Source organism: Neltuma alba, unplaced genomic scaffold (genome assembly GCF_004799145.2).
Source record: "Neltuma alba isolate B1F8T4 unplaced genomic scaffold, ASM479914v2 tig00013254_pilon, whole genome shotgun sequence".
NCBI lineage: Eukaryota > Viridiplantae > Streptophyta > Magnoliopsida > Fabales > Fabaceae > Neltuma > Neltuma alba.
In genome coordinates this window covers 29,493-54,265 of record NW_021637548.1, presented here as the reverse complement: position 1 = coordinate 54,265, position 24,773 = coordinate 29,493, and the positions used below count along the sequence as shown (strand labels likewise).

At 37.0% G+C, this 24,773-nt stretch overlaps 3 protein-coding genes across 3 annotated transcripts; 2 read left to right on the top strand and 1 right to left on the bottom strand.

Annotated features, from left to right (window-relative positions):
* The first annotated feature begins 981 nt into the window (after window positions 1-981).
* LOC114735814 (MAPK kinase substrate protein At1g80180-like) lies at window positions 982-1,681 on the top strand. Its single transcript, XM_028923567.1, has one exon. The coding sequence runs from the start codon at window positions 1,054-1,056 to the stop codon at window positions 1,417-1,419; it is 366 nt and encodes a 121-aa protein (XP_028779400.1). The 5' UTR covers window positions 982-1,053; the 3' UTR covers window positions 1,420-1,681.
* Window positions 1,682-15,418: 13,737 nt separating this feature from the next.
* LOC114735809 (probable polygalacturonase At1g80170) lies at window positions 15,419-18,802 on the top strand (the record flags this gene model as incomplete). The annotated part of the gene is made up of 9 exons (XM_028923564.1): window positions 15,419-15,697; window positions 16,367-16,498; window positions 16,587-16,757; window positions 16,863-16,883; window positions 16,958-17,165; window positions 17,539-17,620; window positions 17,712-17,820; window positions 17,912-18,028; window positions 18,284-18,802. Coding segments are annotated over 9 exons (1,425 nt in total), but the record flags the coding sequence as incomplete, so codon positions are not given.
* A 340-nt stretch (window positions 18,803-19,142) lies between these two features.
* On the bottom strand, window positions 19,143-22,478 carry LOC114735807 (peptide deformylase 1A, chloroplastic-like). The gene is made up of 4 exons (XM_028923562.1): window positions 22,035-22,478; window positions 21,280-21,369; window positions 21,108-21,175; window positions 19,143-19,673 (listed from the first exon to the last, which is right to left on the bottom strand). The coding sequence occupies exons 1-4, from the start codon at window positions 22,443-22,445 to the stop codon at window positions 19,433-19,435; spliced, it is 810 nt and encodes a 269-aa protein (XP_028779395.1). The 5' UTR covers window positions 22,446-22,478; the 3' UTR covers window positions 19,143-19,432.
* Between the last annotated feature and the right edge of the window lie 2,295 nt (window positions 22,479-24,773).

Here is a 24,773-nt window from a genome sequence, read left to right as displayed (position 1 = left end):
CTGATTGCATAATATTCACAACTGAAAGGAAGTTTTGTTTTTTCCCCTCAAACAAATAATTTAGTGTGAGATACCAGTATTATTCAAATTTAAATTGGGAAGCCTCCTTGCATAATTTTTCTCTTAATTTTTTTTTAAATTATCGTAAGACTTAAATTCAATACCAATGAATAAACATTTCCTTTTGGTAAGAGGGTAGGATGGTTTAACTAGTGATCTCAAATTTGAATCTTAGATACTCCATCTGCCTAAAACTAAAGAATATTTTTAAGTAACTTTCGCTTGTTGATTAGCATCATCCAAAAACTACGTACACTTTTCATATTTATCTTTATATTGATAGAATAACCTACAAATAAATACGAAAATATCATTAATTTTAGATATTTATTAAGGACCTTTTTTTTTTTTCAAAAAATCTCATTAATTACTCCTCACAAACCCTAAAATACTTTATATTTTCAAACTTATAGGAAAGTTTTGCTCGCGATTATATCCAAGTTAACTTAATTAGCCAAAATTCAGTACAGTATATTTTATGATTTTTTCGATATGAGGTGTTTCAATTTAAATAAAAAACTTAAATTCATGAAGGGGAAAAAAAAGGTTTATCCATGTAGTTTTCGTTCTGTTGTAACTCAAATCATAAAGTTTTAACATACTTGTAATTATAAAGATTGAGTTACATCCAGTGAATTTAGAGATTAAGTTTTAAGAGTGTTAAGACTTAAAAATCAAATTAAAAATAGAATTAATTTTTTTTAGGGACATGTATTTTATCCGGAAGAATCACAAGTATTTATTTTGTTGCCTACCCAAGTGTGAAACCAGCTAAAGATCATGAGGGCAGAGCACATTGACTTCGTCGCCAATATTGCAAAAGACCTCCCTGACCTTCCCCATATAAAGAACAAACCGCTTCTCTTTTCTTCCCTATCCTTCTTCAAAAACTCTCTTCTTCTTCTTCTCTCTGCCCCTCCCCCTCCCCACACACAAAATAGTAATAAAAATCAGCAACCCACCTTCTCAAAAAGCCTCCAAAGATCCCTTTCCATGGCTGGCCTTCAAAGATCTGCAGTCTCTTTCAGAAGACAAGGCTCGTCTGGTATTGTCTGGGACGACAGGTTCTTATCGGAAGAGTTGAACAAAGCCAACCAGAAGGATGAACACGAGCAACAAGAAGACGACCGTGAAAAGTCTGAGGTTAAAGAACTTAACGCAGGAACCAGCCTCCCACCAATCAACACCATTGACCGGAGTCGTTCCAACGGCGGTGGAAGGGGGTACCGGACCGGAAAAGTGTCTCCGGCGGTTGAGCCGCCGTCTCCGAAGCTCTCTGCTTGTGGATGTTGCGGCGCTTTTGGGAAAACAGGGGGCAAAGGAAACAGGACAAGGCCTGGTAAGCGCAGATCGAGGTAGTTCGTGTTCCGTGATTTTCCGGTGACCGGAGACACAATATTCCGGCGGATATGAGGGGTACGTCTCCTCAATTCGTTGCGATTCAGCGTGTGTACCAGCTTTAGGTCCTGTAAAAGGGTTGTGTTCCTGTGAAAACAAGAAAACAGAGTACCCTGTTCTGGTCTGAGTTGTTAGATGTAAGTTTTGGAGAAAATGTGTAAATTTTTTAGATGCATGTTTTAATTAATTAATCATGATGGTATTTAAATCTTAGTGATTAAAATTTCTATGTCGGTTAGGGAAAAATGAGAGAGACGAATTGCAGAATAACTTTACCTCCAGATGGTAAACAGAGGACTGAGAGGAGGAGGGGGTTGTAATTATGAGTAAAGCTGTGGGGTTAAAAAGGAAAAATGACGTCTTTGTGCAGAACAAATCTGAAAGAGGATCTGTTTCCCATGATTGTGAGAGGTTGTGAATGCAAGCTGAGCATGATTGAGTTCAGCCTTTTTGAAAAGGCGATTATGGTGGACAGGAGATCGTTTATGGGAATGAAATTATTTATTAATATATAACGAGGCATTATTGGTATTAGTAATATATCTAATGTATATAAATTATTATAAAATTTATAATCCTTGAAATTGTATGGGGATGGTATCTGACAGCTGTCTAAGAAAACTTAGGAATTAGAATGATCACTTTGTCAGAAATTGATTAGGTGGTTCTTGGGATTGGCAATGAAAAAGAAAGGACATATGTGTTGAGGTTTTTATGCTCTGTTCCTGTGTCATTTCTGTTATGTATGTTTTTCTTTGCCCCCTCTTTTTTCCCCCCTTAAATTTCATCTACTACTCTTAATTGGTCAAAAACAAAAATTCACTACTTTTAAAAATTAGATAACTAATTTATACATATTAAAAAAAATATTTAAATTAGTTAATTTAATTATTTATAATAAATATGGGTTGGTTTTTATAAGCTCTTGTATTTAATCATGTACTTTTTAGTAGGAACCCCTTGATTGATATGTACAATCAATATAATGCTTTAAAAAAATATAAATTTAAGAGGCAAAATGAATTGAGTTATTATATTTAAAACTAAGTCTAAATTCTAACTCATTCTTGTAGTAGTATTATGAACTAGTGGTATGATATTTGGTTGAATTGAGGGTAATGAACAATCAGGAATAATCAACTAGAGTTAAGTCTAGTGAAAGTATCTAGTCTCTTATAATGTGATAAGCCAAAGTTTTAATTCTTATTGTGAGAAATGTTCATATTTAATACTTGACAGTATCTCAAATAGAATTTCTGTTAATAAAAAGATAGCTATACATAGAAAAAGAAATTATGAATAATACTCATTCTTTATATTTAGGTCATTATTTTCAAAGGATGACCCCCAAAAAAAAAAGTGTACCCAAAGAAAGGAAGGATCTAGATACTTTATATCGCTTCTGGGGCATAGTTACTTTAAAATTTGAAAGGTTGTTGGTTTGAATTATTTGAGTGGGACTTAATAAATCAAATTTTATTTTTTTTCCCAAAACAGAACAAATTATAATTATAACTCAATCATATTCTAAAAGAGTAATAAAAAGAATGCATTGGTACCATTTCATTAGACATAAGTTGTTTTTACTGTTTGTTTTTTGACAAAATTATGTAAAAATAAATAAATCAAAACACTATAAATAAGTACCCTATAAAAAATTTAAATCAAATTAAGTCTTCAATATTATTTTCCAAAAATGCTCTTATTTAATTCCTACATAACATGCACATGAAAAACAAATGGAAGACTCATAAACACAACCCTACTATACCAATGCTGGGCAGAATTGAACGTTCCAATTAACATACAAGACATTATTTGCTTGTTTTTGAATATTTGAGACCAAAACAATCCTTAATCCTTACTATTCATAAGCCATTGGCTTCTTATGAAATTTACTGCATATATAATAATTCATTGCTGATGATTATTTAATTAAGAATGTATGTCCCTCGTCAAAAATTTAAGGATGTACGTGTACCTTGTATTACTTTTTCATGTGAGGTTCTTTTTCTAAAATTAATATTCATATACCATTTATCTAGATGGCCTTCATTTTTAATTTAAATTTTTTATTTTAAATTTTTTATGTTATGTATAAAACCCTAAAATTCATTATTAAATAAACAACCTGGCTTTAATAAATAAATATCAATCTTTGTTAAGATATAATGGGTGTGTCGGTGATTACCTGGCAAAAGAAAGTGTGAGTGATTACGAAAAATCTCAAATCTCAAATATTTGAAAATTAGGCTGAAAAAGGAAAGTTAAAAAAAATTTAATTACTTTTTTTTTTCTTACTAAGTACAAGTATTAGTTCATTCTATTAGACTCAATTTTTCATGTAATTTTTAATCACTCATTTCCAAATTGAAGACCAACTGCCCTTTCACATTTAGGCCCAAGCCCAAAAGATTTTTCAAGACCACAGATGAAGATCTCCATAGAAGTCAGATCCACCAATGACCAAAGAATACCAGACCCAATAAGCATAATTACAAACAATTTAGACTCAAAACACGAAGGGACCATTGGGGGTTAGATTTAGTAGAAGGGGTTAGTCCCTCACAACATAACGAATCAATATTTGAATCTCTACTGAGAGAAGTGCCCACATTTAGTGCCTGTCAGTGTTTTGAATAGGATTACTTCCAATAGGAAGATACATATGTTTTAATAAAAAATAAAAATAAAAATAACACGCGAAGGGTTTAGTTAGAGGGGGTGTTTGGGTACCATATTTCACAAATCGAGATAAACTACTCTATATATTTATTCTGTATACTGTAAAAGTATTTTTAAAACCATAGTTTTAATTCCATCTAAATATCCTCAAAGCCTGAATTCTTGTTGAGATGCTCATACTTATTCACTTAGTGTATAGGTAGAACAGAATTGTTTCTAATAAAAAAAAATTGCTTATCACATACTCCTCTCATGTAGGACTTAATTGCTGAATTAATCTACTTATTTATTATATTTATTAATTTTTTTAAATTATCCTTGTCGATACTTCATCAAACATAATCAAGTAAGAGAGAAAAGAAAGATATTGAGAAAGATGATCATGATATTTAAAAAAACTGTCATATTTTTTATAATTAACTAATTTATTTCATTTTTTTAATTTAATCAAATTAATTAATTGAGTTTATATTTATATTATAAACGCGAGGAGTACATACACACCTTTCACTGCTGTGTTAGGTGGAAATTTAAGATGTTTGATGAATCCTTTATTTGATTGTCATATTCATGTTGGTTAAGAACTTTCACTTCAAAATATTATTGTCATATCCAAACACACCATTGAGCTTGAACCTTGAGCCAAAAGGTGAATGATCATTGATATTTTTTTTTTGAATGAAAAGGGAAGTATTATTCAAAGAAGAGAGTCAACAAGATACAAGATATGTACAACAAGACAAAGCCTGCCAAGAAAGCCAAAAGAAAACAGAGTAAAAGATGTCAGTGAGGCAGCCTCACGATGTCGTTAACAGTTCTAGCTCTGATAGTGTGATTAACAAAAGCATCAGAGCTAGCTAACAGTTCAGATGCCCTGAAAGATTCTCCAGCGAAGAGGCGTCTATTCCTTGCATCCCACAGCTTCCAATTAATAATACCAAATAGCAGGGTCCATCTTTGGTTGGTGCGACGGGGGTCAATATTGTGGGTCCACCAGCTCTGTAAAGGCATGTGGAGGAATCGAGTGAGTTTGCTTTCTGGTACGATCATTTTCCAACATGCTACAGCGAGGGGGCAACAACGGAACACATGGTTACTATCTTTGTCTTCAGATCTACAAAGTTTCGCAAGTCCCATCTAGAGTTAGGTGCCTTCGCTTCCTCTCTGCATTCGTAAGCAACTTATTTTTGTAGGCTAGCCAAAGAAAGGATCTAATTCAGTGAGCCCCTGGCCATTTCCAAATGAGCTTCCAGCAGTCCTGTTGATCATTCCCAAGGTCATCTACCATTGCTTGATATGCTGAGGACACCGAGAAGGTTCCATTGGAGCTAAGACTCCAACTACAGCTAGCATCCCCATCGCCTGGCCTTGGAGGGGGTGTGGCGGCAATTAAGAGATTTACAGATCTGGGGATTTTTTCTTGAAAAAGGTGCTAACGCCATTGACCACTTTCATCTATGTATTCCTGAATGGTTTCCCCCATTTGGTTCTCATTGATGTCTGAGAAGGCTAAATTCTTGAGTGGGCCTAGCTTGCCTATCCAATTATCCTTCCAAAACTTTACTTGCTACCCATCACCTGGGTTCCATTTTATACCCAGATACGTTTCCAGCCAAGTTTTTGCTATACTCCTCTAGGTGTGCGAACAAGAGTTGGTCTTGAAAGTGGGTTTTGTTAGCGGGTGCCATCCATACTTGGCTCTGAGAATCCTAACCCATAAAAGATCTGGTTTGCTTGTGAGCATGAATCCAAGCTTAGCTAGGAAAGCACAATTTTGAGATTTCATTAACCTGAGGCCACTTCCTCCACTATTCCGGGGTAGACACATCTCTTCCCAGTTGACCAAGCTAATTCCCTTTTGTAACATCCTAAGTTTTATCGGGTTTTAATAGCCTCTTTTGGATTGATTTTGAGGATAGATTAGTGATTTAATCTTGATCTTGGTGTTTGGGTTGGATTTGAGGTTTGTTGGAGGAATAGGTGAACGTACCCCTCTCAGGGTATGTTCGCCGCGGCGCACCGGGAGTTTCAGAGGGGAGTGTCTTCTCGGGAAGGTTTGGCTGCGGCGAAGTCTAGGGGACGCCGCGGCGAAGTTGTTCAGGTGAGCGAGGCTTCCCTTTCGGGAAGCTTTCGCCGCGGCGAAGATTGGGGTTCGCCGCGGCGAAGTCAGGTTTTCAGGCGAGTAATCCCTCTCGGGATTGGTTCGCCGCGGCGAAAGGTCGCGAATCTATATATTCGTGGGAGCAATTCAGCGTGCGAAAAATAAGAAAATCTGAGGTAGAGAGAGAGGCTCTGCTAGGGTTTCGGTATTTTGGCTTGGAGGGGGCATTTCTAAGGATCCATTACCTCAAGTAAGTGATTTTAACCTCTAATCTTCTTTCTTTCTTGGAATTTCTTGGAATTTCTGAGGATTTTTGGTGGAACCCTAGGATTTTCTAAGTTGTGATGGAATTGAGGTTTTTGACCGATTGTTTTGAGTTTAATTGATTTCATTGGGTTAGTTTAAGTATTTAATCGGTGTAGTTTCCTTGGATTTAAAGAATCTTGAATTTTTGGAGCTAGGGTTTATGGAATTGGATGATTTGGGATTGAGGATGACAATTTAGAGATTGATTTTGGGTTTTGTGAATTGGGTTATGTTAAGGAGGGTTAAATTGGATGTTTAATCGGTTTAGAATTGTTGTTGGAACCTTAATTGCTCAAATGGGATGTTTGGGTGTAGAATTCCCTAGTGGGTCCTTGAGGTTGTGAATCTTAATTGATGTTTAGAAAGGAATTAAGGTGTTAATGGATTGGTATGACTTTGGAGTGTTGCCTTGATAGTTATACCCTTTGAGTTGGGTAGAGTTTTGATGGGAGATAGGAATTTTGTGTCCCCAAGTGTTGTTTTGGCCACATTATTAGTTTGAAAGCTAATATATGATGGTTGTGTGTTTGTGTGCTTGTGTAGACCGGTTGTGAGTCTTGGTGGTGCACGGGGCCACATCATTGGTTTGTTGTTCCTTGCTCAGGCGAGAGGTAACCACTTTCCAATCCTTAGTACTTGCTTCTGTGGTATTGTGAGTAGATTTATGTTTTGTGCTCTAGTTAGTAATTATGTTCAAACTGTATGTTGTGTATAAAAAGGAAAACTGTCTTGTGGGGTTTCGACTAATGATGAATGAATTTTGGAATTGTGAAAGATATGCCACTGAATGAGGTTAATTGTGAAATGATTATTACTCTGTGATTACGATTTGAGCATGATGCATTAATTGGGAATTGGTGAGAGTTTTGTCTGTCACTACCACGTGGTAAGGCCTCCATTAATGCATGATGGTTGGCTTAGTACGTCCCCCATAGTGAGGGATAGGCCTTTTGGCTCCCTACGTCCCCCAGAGTGAGGGATAGGCCTTTTATGGCTCCTTACGTCCCCCATAGTGAGGGATAGGCCGGCTTCGACTCCTGAAAATCCCCCAAAGTGAGGGATTTGGTTGATGGGATTGCATTATTGCACTTACATGAATTGTTGTGGCTATCGTTTTATATTGTTTGTGAACTGCCCCACTTGACACCTCACGAGCACCTATTTAGTAGTACCTAGTATTGGAAAGGTTGGTTACTGGGACTTAGTCTCACCCCGTGGTTTACAATGTTTTCAGGTGAAGGTTCCGGACGTGGGCCATCGGGAAGAGACGCAGAGGCTTGAGCTCGGTTAGCTTTAGGCCTCTAGCATTTGTATATGTATGACTAGTATATATTGCCACATTTAGGACTGTTTTTTGATATATTTGATTACCCGGCCTTGTTGTAAACTGGAGAGAATGTATCTCTTTATTTTGGTTGGCCAGAGGTCATTGCTAGTGTTTGATGAACTCTGGATTATATGGTTGAAAACTATTTAGATGGGTTGATCTTGATGTATGTGTTACCCGGGCCGGAGGTTCGGAGGCCCAGTGGATATGAATGAATTATTTTAGTTGCATGCAACGTCTTACGGGTTGACCCGAGCTTGAAAGTCAATTTCTAAAAATATGAAATTTTCCTTCTACTATGGTAGCTCGTTTTAACAACTCTCCTTTTCTACCATAGTAGAGGTTTTATGATGGGTTAAAATGTCTTGAGGCAGAGGGTTTTTACACCTTTCGACATTCGTCTGTACCCCAAATAAAATGACGTATCAACTTTTCGATTTTGGAGCAGCAATTGGTTGGTAGCATTGAAGTTTGCATAGCATAATACGGTATGGTGGACAGAACTGACTTGGCTAATGTGACTCGGCTTGCAACGGACAAGGTTCTTGCTTTCTAGTTGGAGAGCTTTAACTTGACTTTGTCAATGATGTATTGATAGGTATCCTTAGTTACCCTGGAGTGTAACAGGGGCACTCCAAGGTATTTACCTAGCTGGTCCATCTTGGTGTAGTTAAGGAAGTCACATATGGAATTGGCCTCATATCTCTTCACATTCCTTGAAAAGAAGATTCGTGTTTTAGTCTGGCTAACCGAGTGGCCTGAGGAGTGACAGAAATCAGCTAGGACTTTTTTGATGAGTCTCACTTGTCTCATGTTAGTGGAGCTGAAGAGGACTAGATCATCAGCAAAGAAAAGGTGGGAGAGAGGAACACCATTCTTCCCCATCTTGATTGTTTCCCAATTTTTCGTAGAGACTTTAGCTTGTATGGCTTGAGAAAGTCTTTCCATGCAAAGGACAAAGATGTACGGTGATAAAGGATCCCCTTGACGAATTCCTCTGGAGGGCTAGAATGAGTCAGAAGGAGAACCATTCCAAAGAACTTGCATGGAAGGTGTTGTGATACAATGCATGATGAGCCTGATGAGCCTCTCTGGGAATTGAGCATCTCGCAAGGTGTCTTCTATGAAGCTCCATTTGATCTGATCAAATGCCTTTTCTAAATCAACTTTAATGGCCATCCAACCAGTTTTTCCCGTTTTCTTCCTCATGGAGTGTATGACTTCTTGGGCAATAATAATATTGTCTGTAATGTTTCGGCCCTTAATAAAGCTAGCTTGGTAAGGCAGAATGAGTGTTGGCATTATCAGTTTGAGTTTGTTGGCAATGATTTTTGTAATCAGCTTATAGGCTACCGAACAAAGGCTGATTGGGCGAAAATCCTTAAGAGTTTGGGCCCGATCAATCTTGGGGATTAAGGTGATGAGTGTTTTGTTCAAGATAAGGTTAATATTCCCACCATTGAAAATATCTTTTACAGTGTTGTAAACAAAATCACCAACAATTTCCCACTGACTTTGGTAAAAGAGGGCATGAAGTCCATCGCTTCCAGGGGCTTTGAGAGGCTTCTTGTCAAAAAGTGCCTGTTTCACCTCTTCCACGGTAATCTCAGCAGATAAGGAACTATGGGAGTGTGAAGGTAAAGGAGGAAACTTACCTCGAGTTAGATAGGCCTCTGGGTTGGCAGGATTGTCAGAATAGAGATTTAGAAAATAATCCTGAGCCATTCGTGTAAGAGTCTCGCTGTTTGTGACCCAGGTCCCTTCAGCATTTTTTAAAGAATTAATGCGATTAGCTCTTCTCCTAATACGAGCCTTGGTTTGATAGTAAGCTGTGTTCCTATCTCCCAGACATATCCAGTCACTTTGTGATTTCTGAAGCCAGAGAAGCTCCTCATGCAAGCAGGCATCTTCATACTCAGAGCGTAGAGCATAGTCAAGGTCTCTGAGGTGTGAGGAATAGGGTTTGCTTTCTCTAGCTATTTGTACTCCTAGTAGGTGAGTTCTGAGCCTTCTTTTATTCCTCCCAATTGATCCAAAGGCATCCTGATTCCATCTCGACGCTGCCTCTGCAAAATTATCAATGTTTTCAACCAGGCTATGATTATTGCTCCAATTGTCTTTCACCAAGTCGGAGAAGTGAGGGTGGTGGATCCAGGCTGCCAGAAATCTAAAAGGCCGAGGTTGAGTGACTCGAGATTGATTGAGCCCAAGCCGAATTAGTAAGGGTCTGTGGTCTGAATTGATTTGGGGCAAATGGTGTACGCTAGAGTTAGGAAAGAGGTGTATCTAGGAGACATTGGCTATGGCTCAGTCCAGTCTTGCCAAAGTCAACCCATGCCTCCAAGTGAATTTTGGGCCTGAGAAACCCAAGTCCAGGACTTCGTTATCTTGACAGAAAGATTGAAAAAGGGGGCAGCTTCTGGTTTGCCTCAGCCCTGTTCCATGGCGTTCGACGACATGTAGCGTGGCATTAAAGTCCCCTGCAAGGATCCACGGAGAGGACTGATCTGAAGCAAGATTAGAGAGCTCAGACCAGAGGTTAACTCTTAATTACAGGTTAGGATTTGCATAAATGGCAGTAAAAAAGAACTCTTTGGAGTCTTCTTTGATGATGATTCGAGAGTGAATAAATTGGTGGTGGTTGCGGAGGATTTCAACTTCAACTTCATCATACCAGAGAATCCAAATTCCCCCAGAGAAACCATTTGCCTCAATGCGATGGGATCGTTGGAATCCAAGCTTCTTGATTACCCGATCAGCAGTGGGCCTTGAGATTCGGGGTTCTACCAACACAATAAAACTAGGCCTATGTGCTTGAATGTGCGATTTGAGTATAGCATGAAATTTATTTGCCGCTGCACCCTGACAGTTCCAAATGATTGCTGACATTAAAGAAATAAGAGGTTGTGGGGAGTTAGCACTCCATATTCGCCTAATCTTCAGTATCATCATCTTTGTTCCTGCCATCACAGGAGCTTTCCTCTAATGCAGTCTCTGGGAAGTCTAGGGACTTTGTGATGGCCTTGATAACTTCCTCTGCTAACAATGGGTTGGGCTCTTTTGATTTGGGCTTCTTGAGGTATATACCAGGATGGTTATTTGATCTGCTAGGTAGGTTGTGAGGGTCAAGGGGTTTGGATTGGACATTCTCTTTTCTGGTGTGGGGGTTTTGGGTGACTGTGTTTTTGGGCTTGGGATTTGTAATGGGCTGGAGGGCATTTTGGGAAGCGGGGTTAGGGATTGATATTGCAGAATGGAGACTGGGGTCTAACAAAAAGGGGGTCTAAGCGTGGTAGGCGCGGCTGGCAAAAAGGGAGTCTGTGTTGATTTTGGTCTGGGAGGAGGACGAGGGTTTGTCTGGTTGGGGTTCTTTTCTGTGTTTCCTGTTGGTTTGTTTCATCAATGTAGCATCTTTCCCTCGGTCTTTAGAGTGGTCAGTCATGTGTGGCGGGTTGGCATTCCTTTTGTTAGCAAGGTGTATTTCTTCAGGCGTGTCAGGGATGGCAGCAGCAGAAGTCAGGAGGTCAAATCTGTTTCTTCTGCTGACAGCATTTGGGAGGCTATTTGCAGGTTCCTTCTTGTCTATTCTTCCTTGCCTTCTGCCTCGTGGGGCTACCTGCATCCAAGAGCCATACAAGGCATCACAGCTCTCAGGTGCGTTTGGGGAACACGCCTCCAGTGGTTGTGCTTTGCCGGTAGGTGATTGTCCCAAATCCATCTCAGACACATCATGATTCAGGGGACAAACATTTTCCAAATGGCCATAGTGTCCACATCTGAAGCAAATCGTAGGGAGACCTTCGTATTCTACAAAGAATACTTGTTTATCAATTTCTATTTTGGAGGTGAGCGCTTTTGAGAGGTCAATGAGAACTGCCATGCAGGTGAATTTACCTCTCGCACCTGATGCTGTATTGTAGTCAATTTTCATAACTTTGCCCAGTACCTCTCCTATCGCTCGAATAACGCTCTTCTTGTAATACTTTGCTGGCAGCCCTGGAATTCTGATCCAACCCATGACTTGTGAAGCCGTATGGCGCAGGGGGGAGAAGTCGGGAGACCAAGGTTGGACTGTAAGGTAGTGTTCGAAAATGACCCAAGGACTCCCAAGCAAAACTTCGTGATAATCTTTTTCGTTACTGAACTTGGCAATAAAGCAATTACCCTCCAAATCCGTAAACTGGCCCGAGCCTGTGATTTTCCAAAGACTGGCTAGTTTGTTTCAGAGATCATCATATCTAATATTTCTTCCCAACATTTTAATAATGACCCCATATTTCATGCTTTCATTTAGGAGCTGATGGATTCTTGCAGAAAAGGCAATGGATGGAAAGGGCCCTGTTCTATCTACACTGATATCCCCTTCCTGAAGTGCGAGATCATCCTCTTCCTCTTTCTTCTTAGAGGCTTGGTTCAACAGCATGTCTTTGAGCGAGGGGGGGCCGAGAATTTGACGGTTCCATGGGGTCGGAGTCTGACTTGTCCTCATCATCAGAATGTGAGATAGGGTCATAAGACAACATATATGTATCATCCTGCATGTGTGGGAGCTGTGCCTTCACCTTCTTTGTAGTCCTATTGTCATCTGGGTGGGAAGGTGACTCTTCCTTTTCTTGGATTTTTGAGGAAATGGAGCGTTCCGTCATGTTAACAGTGATTGCCAAGTTATCTGTAACTTCAGATGTCTTTCCAGGTGATGTCTCTTTTTGTTGGTCCTCAAGAACCACCTGGTTGTTTAGTAATGCGGACCCATCTGTATCCATGGTTGCGATTGCGCCTTTCTTTTTTTTGTTCTTGCTGTTGAAATCAGTTAGCGTTAAGTCGTCGGAGGGTCGATCTGGAGGTACTTTCCGTTGCCCGGAATCCTCCATGTGAGTAAGAGCTACGATGGCACAGTCTTCAAGAGAGAGAAAAGTTGGGCTGTCCATCATTGATATTTAATGTGACCATCCGAATATATTTTACAAATAAATATATATAGTTCCTAACCATAGGTTATAGAGTCAATCAAATACAATTAAAATAAGCTTCTCCATTTGCCCCTATATTAATATTTTTTGCCAACGATTTGCCCCTGTATTAATTAATTTATCTTTCTAGGCCTTATATAGGTCAATGGTATGACCTATACTCTCTTTGAAAGTTGCATATTGGCTTTTCCTTTTGTTTTATGTAGTGACATCCTTATTTCATTTTGGTCGAGCATTTTTTTAAATATCAGGATTACATAAGCACATAATTAATTAAATTATAAGCAGTGGTTATTTAATCATATAATTTCCTATATATTATAAATAATTGTGGTGAGAATGAGCACATCAATTCAAGTCATTACTGCGCACCATGTATATACTATAGAAGATGAATGTATTAAATTATTCGTATCTATATTCCATATAAATTTTTTAAAAATGAAAATTCAAAAGCACAGAACTACAGGGGGTTTGAGTAATTTTTTCCATAGATAAATTTTCATTAATTGTAAGTAACAAAATGACAGAAAATAGCATTATTGAATGGTAAATAACATTGATACCAACATGTCTGTTTGAATTTTCAATATGGATATGAACATTTAAAGCACCCAAAAACATATTTGAATCGCGTTTTTTTTTTTAACCATATTAGAATTCAATGCACGCTATTGAACTATGATATAAATCTGAGGTTTTATCTTAAAAATTATTTTGCATGTACCTATAATTTTTCTTAATTTTTAATTTGGTAATTAAATCTTTCCTCTTTATTACATGTTTTGACTTTTCTCTGTGAGCATTGTTAGTCCTGTAACCTTGCTATATTAGCATTGTTAGCCACTGGCTAATGATGCTAACAGAGTAAAATTAAAAGATTTAACAAAAAACATACTTGTCAAGTTAAAAATTTGAGAAAAAAAAATATACCTACCTACAAAATATTTTTTTCCCCTCCTTTCACTTCCTTTGATCCTAAAGGTGGACTTAAATAATTAATTTATACAAATTAGTGATAAAAAATTAATAATCGTTTATAATGTAAACTATCCCATATGAGAACCCTTTTTTGGGCATGTATAAAGTGGATTATATTGCGACCAAAACAAATATCTCAATTAAGTTATAGATTGAGAAGGAGTGAGGTGTTTCACTTATAAGACCAGATCAAAGTCATGCAAATATGATGGATTATTTTGTGAAATATGATTAAATAATTGCCAGCCATGTCTCCTACCAGAAGAAGGGGAAATAAAAGCTGGAACGGTCTGAAAATGATGTTAAACGGAAAAAGCTCAATTTAGAGCAACAAACATATAACACGACATCCTTGTTAATGGTCACTTTAATTTTCTTCTTGTTTTGGTTTTGTGACTTCATATGTTATTTTGCTTCTTCCTTCATCAGAAAGATATGATTTTGACTAATTCTGTGAGATCAAAAAAGAAGAAGAAGAAGAAGCCCTAGTTTAGGATTCATAAACCAAACATGCATCATGTAACAACATGGAGAGAAATTAAAGAAAGAAAGACGACAACAATCACTTCACGCAATTAGTAAAACAAAAGTTCTTTTCTGTGTTGTTACCTTCCTCCCCACTTTCATTTCTTGTTTTTGTTTCTGATTTGATGTCTTGTTATACAAATTTCATTTTCATTGAAGCTTATATGGGGATGAAAAATTTAGTTCATTATATTCTTTAATTAGTACATATAAGGAAATTTAAGTGTCAATATCAATATCTCTGTTCATGTATAATATGTAAAAACTCTAACAAGTTATAAAATTTGTGAATCTTTAGATTATGATTCATTGGCCAATCTTTTCTTTTTAATAATTGGGATAAGGAGTGTTCTCTATTGAAATAGAGACTAATTTCTTTCAGAACACTAGGGACAAAGGGTAACGTCTTTTTTAAGCAAGTTTGCTTTTTATACAAGTGTTAATCAAATCCTTAATTGTTTCTTTTAAGAAACAAAAGCGCTTTCTATTCATGTCAAATTAAATTGGAAATAAATCCTTGTTGAGAAATTAATTGACAAAATGGTTTTTGTGTAACATAACTTTTCTTGCGCATGATCCTTTTTTTTTTTCGGGTAGGCAATAATCTTTTATGAGATATTTTCATTTTGTGCAGCCGAACTTCTCTTATAACTTAATTTTGTGTAAATTAGTTCTTTAAATTTAAGTAACATTTTGTGTAAATCATTTTCTTTCTATATAACTTAATTTTCTTTGTGTACAACTTATCTTCCTTCTTCTAATTTATTATCCTCGGGCCATTTGCTAATTGATTTTTCAACGAGTGATTTATCTTCAGTTTTTTCTTAAATTTTAAATATTTTTCATTATTTTATAAATGCAGATTTTTTAACATATTTTTATTCATCCCGTGCGTGCACGCACGGGCAACATCTTCTGGCTACCACGGATGAGAACTTTTTTGGTTTTTTTTGTTTTGGGAAAAGTTTTTTAAAAAAAAAAAAGAGTCGTTAATTATTTATAGGACTGGAATGCCGTTAGCTGCTCCCAGACCCTGAAGTTGGCTGTTGAGCTTGTAAGGATTAATCCAAGACTTTGTCTCCCTCTCCCGCTGATCCCTTCACCGTCGGCCGACATGATCTGACAGAAAATGAAGAACCTGGGATCTGTTTCATTTCTTCTCCATTTATAATTATCTCCTTCCATTTGCTTCTTCTTTCTCTGCACCCAAACCACATACAAGGATCAGATACTGTAATACAGCTTCCACGTTCCGGGTCGGTCTCTGCCCGCTGCAGTCTTAAACGGGTCCTCTCTGTAGCTCAGTATGGGGCAGAAGGGGATGGCCACCATAATGACACCAAGGTAATGTTAGTTTCGTTAACTTTACCTTTCTATATTTTGCTATTCGCTTCTGAAACAGTGCCCTTTCTTTAAATAAGGTTTTTCATTTTTTGCTTACGAGGGCCTCAACTTTTGAGGTTTCATACTTTGGGGGCGACAACATTAGTACCCATGAGTTAACAGAATGTATTCTTTAGCCGTAAATCCTGTAACCAAGTAAGGTTTCTTGGAGAATCTACTGCTAAAGTAAGGTTTTCTGAGAATCTACTATTGCTACATGAATATGTGGGATTGCATATCAATTTGCTTAAATACTTAACTGCAAGTTTTACCCAAAGAAAGTATGAGAGATTCTTGGGAAAACTTGTTCTAAAAAGAATAAGCATAATCAATTATGAAGGGATATATAAGCATGGCAAAAGGTGATTTTTGCTTGTTTTGAGGTCTCTCTTCACGTGGTGTGAACCACAGTTATATTTTGTTGACGAATCTACCTAAGAGGTTTTCAAGAGATAGCTAACTGATTTTCCTGCTGTTGAATTTTCTTACCTGTTGGCAATAAGTGAGAAATCTAAGAAAACTCATCTGATAAAATGAGGTAAAATTTTGCATTTGCTAACTCGGCGTTCAGGCATCATCATATTATTAAACCATTTCTTAACATCTTTTGTTCCCCTTTTCTTTTATCAGGCAGTGGAAGAAGTCTGGAAAACTGCTTGTGCCATGTCTGGACGAATAACTATCCTGTTCCCACCTGAAAAGGAGTTTCTGATTTATCCAATTGATATGGGAGGGCCTTGCAGATCTAAGATCACTTTAAAAGTATGCATAGAAAATTACATCTATTTAGACATTCAAGTTCAATTCCAGGAACTCTATCTTTCAATGACCTTTGTTAAATATTGGAAAGATCTTAGGTACAATATCTGCCCCAAAAGATCCTGAAGTCTGGGATGGTTTAAATCCGCGAAAATGGCTTTACTTCCACGGCTTGAAATATCTCACTCTAGAAGGTAAAGGAAAAATCAATGGAATGGGACAGAAATGGTGGGACAGATCTTGCAAGACCAAGCCATCAAATGTACGTCTACCTTCCTATTTTAAGATTCATGTCCCTTTTTTTCAAAACAAAATTCGAATGTTGTGAGTATAGAGCTTTTAAGTGACTCCAAATTTCCTTTGGCAGCCATGTCGACCTGCTCCAACGGTGAGTGCTGCCCCAACGCTTTCCATTTGATAATCTGTTCATCAGATGAATATAAATCTATATTTACACTGCAGGCAATCACTTTTTATAAATGCAAGAATCTGAAGGTTGGAGAACTTACGATCCTAAATAGCCAACAAATGCACATGGCATTTAATAACTGTATGAGAGTTGTTGCATCAAAGCTTGCTGTTTTGGCTCCGGCTTCCAGCCCTAACACTGATGGAATCCACATTAGTAGAACAAAGGGTATAGAGGTCAAGGACAGCTTAATTAGAACAGGTGTGCTATAATCTTTAGAAAAGTTCGACATTAGCTTTATATCACATAAATATTGTTCTTCATCCTCGTGAGCTGGTATTTTCCTGAGAAGTCTTTGCTGCTTAAATAACTGGTTGAATATGACATGCTTGTCAACTTCTGCATACTTTTTCAGTATTTGATGCATAGCTTTTTCTAACTTCTAAACCATCTGTTTCAAATTTAAGCAGTTAACTGTTCTTCCATGTTTCTGTCCGAGAGATGAAAGAGCGGCAAGAAAATAATCACACAAATGCAAAATGAACAATAAATAACCAAATAACACCATGTTTATCCGTAACCAGTAATGAAATCGGGGAAAATTATATATCATCATCATCATGGTTAATGTCAGGAGACGATTGTATCTCGATAGTAAGAAACTCGTCACAGATAAAGATCAGAAACATTTCTTGTGGTCCAGGCCATGGCATCAGGTGAAAGTCTTTTTTCCCCCCCTCAATTGACTATGCTTTTAGACATTAAGAAGCAAGAACATGTTAAGTAATACCAAAACCTGATCTTCAGCATTGGGAGCTTAGGAAAAAATGGATCATGGGAGAAGGTAGAAAACGTAATGGTTAGTGAATCTTATCTTTATCAAACTGATAATGGAGTGAGGATCAAAACATGGCAGGTAAGACTTCTTTACAAGATTGAAGCACTTTCCATTTCTTCTGTCATGCAGAGATGCACATGCTAATCAACTTGTGTGATTTCTTCGCTAGGGTGGTGATGGTTTTGCTTCCAAGATCACTTTCAAGAATATTGTGATGGAGAATGTGTCAAACCCAATTATAATAGACCAGTTTTACTGCGATTCCCCCCATCCTTGTCGGAACCAGGTATAAAAATTTTCCCTGGTAACATTTTCAGGCGTTAGCCTGCCACAGTGTTTTGTCACATTACTAATTAATTTTTCTGTTGGCCGATCCCAGCTCATAGTACACACTTATTTTCAGCCTCCAAGAAAGATTGCCCTTCATTTCTCTTCAAGATTCAGATAAATAAATGTTCATAATTTTCCTTTGATACTGCTTTGGAACGTGAAGTTTTGTATCAAATCATATGTTAACATCCATTATTTTAACGAAATACAGACCTCAGCTGTCAAGGTGGAGAATATATCCTTCATTGGTATCAGAGGAACTTCAGCAACAGAGGAAGCTATAAAATTTGCTTGCAGTGATGACTCTCCTTGTGAAAGGTTATACCTGGAAGATATTTATCTCACACTAGGCTTTGGAGGAAACATAAGATCATACTGCTGGCAAGCTCATGGTTATACAAATGGTCGGGTTTACCCTCCTCATTGTTTTCCAGAGACCGGTAATTTTCTCAGTGCGCAGAAAATCTTGGAAGAATTGGACTCTTATTCCATATACCTGAGCAAACCCACTCTGTAAAGAAAATATGATTATATAGTATATGGATGCCTTTTCTGTAACCAGTTTACCAGTAACAAATTCCAGGTGATTGGGGAGGTGCAGTTTAATTCTTCCTCTTGAGTGGTCGAAGAATTCTCAGGCATACCAAGTAAACTTAGCTCATTACAAATCAACAATAAATATGTAATTATGGTAAAGGTAAATTTTTTTTTTTTTTAAATTCAAACCGTGTCTGATATTCTTACAATTCTATTGATGATTGGCCTATGAGAGTCCAAATTTACACGTCAGCTGAAGCATCCAAGTTTATTGAAAGTACTGTACGAAGAAGATATGTCCAATAGAGAATCTGCTGATTAGAGTTCGTAGATCATCGTAAAATCATCTGCACGTGTTGCTTTACTAGCGGCGACGCAGAGAGGACAACCTATTCTTGTTAGCAATAGGACTGGAACTTGGAATCTCCAAAATAGCATATAAGATTAACATTGCTCAGCCATTTTAAGTGCCTCTGAAGACTCTGAATTGTAATTCCAAATAAGCCTTAACATTGAACCTTACCTGAAGGGAATTAAACTGAAAAGGTAGATATTATTTAAAAAAATGTTATGAGAACATAATACAACAAAACTTAAGGGGCTCTCCCCATGCTCAAATTGAGACAGCAGCACTCAATCATATGGAAGTTACGAGAACATAATACAACAAAACTTACAGGGCTTTCCCCATGCTCAAATTGAGACAGCATTCAATCATATAGATGATATACTTCAATTTGGACTCACGAATCCTCACTAACATTCATAAGAAACCAGTTTTGATGCTCTAGCAAAAAGTGGAAGGCAGCATCAAAACCCGGGATCAGCGAGGACCTAGTTTTGGGCAGCCCTGGGCCAGAGGCAAGTCCAAGTTTTCTACCGTTCTAAAAGTCTTAGGAACCATTTTATCAACATAGAGGGTTCCATCAAGATGATCACACTCATGCTGTAATATTCGAGCCTGCCAGCCGGAAGCATTTATTTTGATGAGTTTTCCATTACGATCCAGACCTGTGACCTCAACATCAAGGTATCGCTCCACCGCTGCTCTAAATCCATCTACACTGCAGAATATCAATAAGGAGGAAGATGTTAATAACTATGGATAACAATGAATACATGTTGTTACACACCTCATTGCCACATCAAACCCAAAGCACTATACAGGCTAGAATTATTATATTGAGAAACTGTGACCCACATCAAGAATGCGGTCAATTCTTTTTTACCTCTATCATATTGCGACTGAATTGAACTTGAGAAGATAACCCAATAGACAGTATCTAATCCCACCATGTTGCAATTGCGAATCCCCTATAATTAACTGCAGCCATGTTTACTCTTCAAATTGATAAATCAGAAATCAAATGCTTAAACATTTGCTCAGTACTTCGCTACAAAGCATTTGGATGTTGGACACAAAATACATTTACACCAAACTTGAGTATAGATGATATTGTATTTAGTGATTAGAACGTTCTTAAGATCCCAACATCTTGACATCGTCAGAGCATATGCGAATAGTCATCTTTAACTTGTTTACATATAATTAATAATACTACGGTGGATTTGTACAAAAATACTGAGATTGTTCGATAATTAGAGATTAAGGAATAAATCAGGATTTGATATTTCCTTGAACCGGTGTTAAATTAGCTACTTAACAATACACTCAAAATTTCAAGGGTTTAGACCAGGAAATGCATCAAATTGCAACCAAATTAGGGCCACAAACAAATTTAAAAACCAAACTTACTATTGTAAAATTTTTATGAAATTGGATTTTTCTTTTTTATTTCTTTCTTCTTTTTTTTTTTGGGGGAAAATTTCTACCAATATTCTCTTTGCCACATCCCACCCCACATCTGAAGAATAATAGACTGCTCTCTCAACAAGAAGCCCTCAATTTGATCAATTGCTCCTTAAGCCTAAAAGATTCTTCTTTGGTTCACCAGACATACTGCTGTCTGTTACTCTCTACTCTTTCTTTTAACTAGTTTTCTTTTTTCCACTTCAAGAGGCATTGAAATTACAATATGTCATGGGCATATATATAAAATCCATTAGATATACCCCTAAACCATCAGAGCCATCCCCCACCCGAGAATAAAACCAAAAAAAAAAAAAAAAATCTCAGCATCTCTAGGGTTTGACAACCTTCCTCTTACCCATTAAGAACAATTATTATTTTCAACCACATCAACTATAAACCAAATGCTTAAATGAAGGACCGACATTACTTATGAAAGAACACCACATCCACATTCTTGACAGTTCATTTAAATGTTCAAGTATCGTACATTTATGCAGGATGCTCAAGAACTCATATTGAAGAGTTATAAAAGGTGTGCATGGTCTTATATTTCTAGCCTGACTTGGTCACAGTTACTGAATTGTACCATGTGCAAAAAAGAATCAATTGGTAGTGTGCAAAGCAACTATGATGGCAGGGGAAAAAAAATCTAAAATAAGTCCTTTCCAAATAATGAGAATATTACCTCAAGCAACCTTCAAAAAATAGGGCCGTCCTGTTGCTTCTCTTCTCCAGCTTTGGATTTAGGATAACCTGCCTCAACAGAACTAATGAATTTGTATTTCAAGATAACATACCTTCAGGAAAAAAACTACAGAATTTATTGCAAGCTTTTCTCTTCTGTGGGATGGACATACCAAAAGATCAAAGGGTCGCCTATCTTGAGCTTTTATCTCTTCCTTGGGAGCATAACTAATATACTCTGTTGTATCTTCCAAAACAATTATCTGCATAAACAAAAAGGCAATACATACTTATTATTATTTCAGCACATTCCTCGGTAGTACTCAGAACAGTATGCTATTACTATAAATCACGATACTTTAGATCTTCAATATATTGTTAAGCAATAAAATTAGTCACCAATGGACTCCTCCACTACTTAGAAGTCATGTTTACATAATGAATATTGTACTTCGCATTAAGAAGCAAGTTAAGCAGCCTTTTGTCCGCCCGCCTGGCGCCTCCAGGTATTTCTGTATGTCCCATATTCATATGGTATTTTAGACCCAAAGACGGTGATTTCAATTTACAAAATTCAACAAACAACCATTAAGAAGTTCGCTTAAGTCGCTAATCAAGAGACATAAGATGAAAAGGCAACCAAGGAGAACCACCTAGACCGTCGACTATTAATGGAAACATCATGACAGAGCACCTGTGCTCAAAGAGTAAGTACACGACCAAAGAATCATATTTTAAGCACAATTTATTGTCATGGTTGTTTTCTTCCTCGTGTTGTCACGGTTGCTTTCTTCCCCATGAAACAGTTACAGTGACCCACACAGGGCAAATGAGCTGAGAATTCAGATTGCACCGAGAAGAACAAAGTCAAGAAAATTGAAGAATTTGGGGAACCTTGTGTATCTAAATCATCAAAATTTTAACTGACCCTCAAGGGAATTCCAATCTGCGGAGCCGCTAGGCCAACCCCAGGAGCCTTTCTCATGACCTTTATCATATCATCGATGATCTTCTGGATCCTCTCGGAGCTTATTTCATCAGGATTAACTTCTTGGGCAGGTTCATGGAGAACTGGGTCACCGGCTTTGACAATGTCAGGCAAGCTTAATTTTTTATCAGCTCCAAGACCCACAAACCATCCTGCTTTGGCCACCCTCCTAGGAGATGCCGAGTTGAAAGACTTCGAGGTAGTGGGGTTCCCATAGAACAGTGAATTTCCAGCTTTGAATAGTGATACTCGGGCAGGGGACAATGTCGGGGTTGTTGAAGCAGTTAGGAGGCACCTTTCAGCTAGGGGTACGGAGAGGAAACGAAATGATAGACGGTGAAGCGCCTCCATGGGCTTTCTGGGACGTGAGCTCTGCAAATTGTGCTGTTTTTTTAATCAACGACAATGGTGTGGTGCTTGGAGGGTGAAGGTCTTACCTTTTCTTTGTTTCGGCTTAACAGTGAAGGGGCCTCTTCCTTTTTCTTTTTTTTTTGGGTTGGTGAAAGGACAATTCATGACATGAGTTCGTTGTTGGTCTATATAGCCTATAGCTGTGCCTGGGCTTCAAAAATCCAAGTCACTCACAAACAGTCAGAACGATGTGGCTACAGACCCAAAAAGAAAATCCTATCTGCATTCTCTGTGTGTGTGTGTGTGTTCTTGACAAATTTGTGCATGTTTCTCCTTATGCTTCAGTTTAAACTCTATTTTTTGAAAGAAGAGACTGATTAAAAGTTTACATCTTCATTAATCTATCTAAAGAAAATAGTAGAAAAGCTACATTTTCATAAGTGACAAAAAAGTATGATTCACTTTGAACTTCATGTAAATGAACGAGGCCAAGCTTTAGTAGCCATTTCAAAATTTATACACAAATACATCGGATTCACTTTAATTAGTCATATATGATTATTGCAATATGACACCCCCTACAATTCTAAATGCAGATAGGTAATGTATAGATATTAAAAAATAATAATTTAGTTACTTTATGTGTAATAAATACGTGTTTGTTTTCCTAAAGTATACTCATTTTAATAATCTACATTAGAAATTACCCTCATTAATGAAGACTTTCTTTAATACGCATAATCAATAGGAGTTTACAAGAAAATTAAAGATTTATAAATTTTGCAAAACAAAATATTGAAATCTTACCTTTTTTTTTAAGTGTCTTTTTAGTTATGCATTTAAAAAAAATAAAAAAAGTTAAAAAAATTTCTGAAGAACAAAAAAAGAAAAAAAGAAGAGAATAAGCAAAGACCATTGTATTTCGACTATTTTCATTAATGACCATTATGCTCAGAAAACAAACTATTTTCTCACCCTTCACTTCATTTTAGATATGCTTTTCAAAATAATAGTTCAAACAAAACTTTTAAATTTTTTTATTTTCAAAACTTATTCTGAAAAATTACCTTACAGAATTACTTTAGAAAGTAGAAACATGAAAATAGATAATAAAATCAAACAAGCCCTTATTTCCTAATTCAGTGCCAAATTTATGCCAAAATAATGGTAGAAGGGGGTAGGAAACCGTACGTGTTAAAGGTGCATGCAAGTATCTAATTTGCATAATTCCAAGGATGGGCATGCGTATATAATTCATATATCCGTATTTATGTTCATACTGGTGCATGCAATGTACCTTATTTATTTACATATACATTATGCAACTCTTAAGCCGCAAGATGGGTTTCCATAATGCTCAAATAATTGCACCCATATGCTTCTATATGTTGACTTTTAATTTGTTATGTAACTTTCACACCCCAAATAAAGTCGGCAGGATGTGATGGCCCATTATTTTATTCATGCATATATATTTAATTGAATATATGGGACTTTTTTATTATATATATAAATAGCTTTTTTATTAAAATAATCATATGTGATATTTGGCGCTAATTTTGGAAGCTCAATAGGATCCTTTTACAGCTTGTCATAGCTGTCACTTAATTGTCACCATCTTTACACACAAAACACAAATTAATGAAGGCCATGTTCCACTTGTTCCCTCTTGTCTTGTTTTATATATATATATATATATATATATATCTGTCAACCGTATTATCTTGTTTCAGTCATCATCAAGCATTTATATACATAAGGCTACTTGACGTTTCAAGAGGAGACCAATAATGAGAAAAGGCTACGAAGAAGAGCTGAAGAACAAGAACTACAAGAACTACAAGGTCATGGATTTGAAGGAGAAGAGATCAATGAAGGAGGAAGAAGCGGCGGCTGGATCGTCGCCGGGAAAAGAAGAGGGGAAGAAACAGACGCTGGAGAGGACGACGACGGAAGACATAAATGCGAGTGCTGAAGCTTTCATCAACAATTTTAGGAAACAACTCATGATCCAGAGACTTCAGTCCATTGAGAATTATGAGCAGATGCTTGCTAGAGGCCTCTAGCTTTTGTTGCATACTTGGATTTGAATTTGGTAAGAGACGAAGGCGATATGAGCTCTAAATGTATGAGATAACTGAGGAGTTTATTTGGATTATAAATATAATATTCCAACCTCTTTCAAATTTATAATTTGTTCCTCAAATTATTCCAATTAGTTGCACTTATTAATGGGTTTTTATTGGAATATTTTTCAATTCTATTGATTAATTAAAAAGATAATTTTGAATACTAACACATATTTCTTACAAATAGCTAACTAAATTA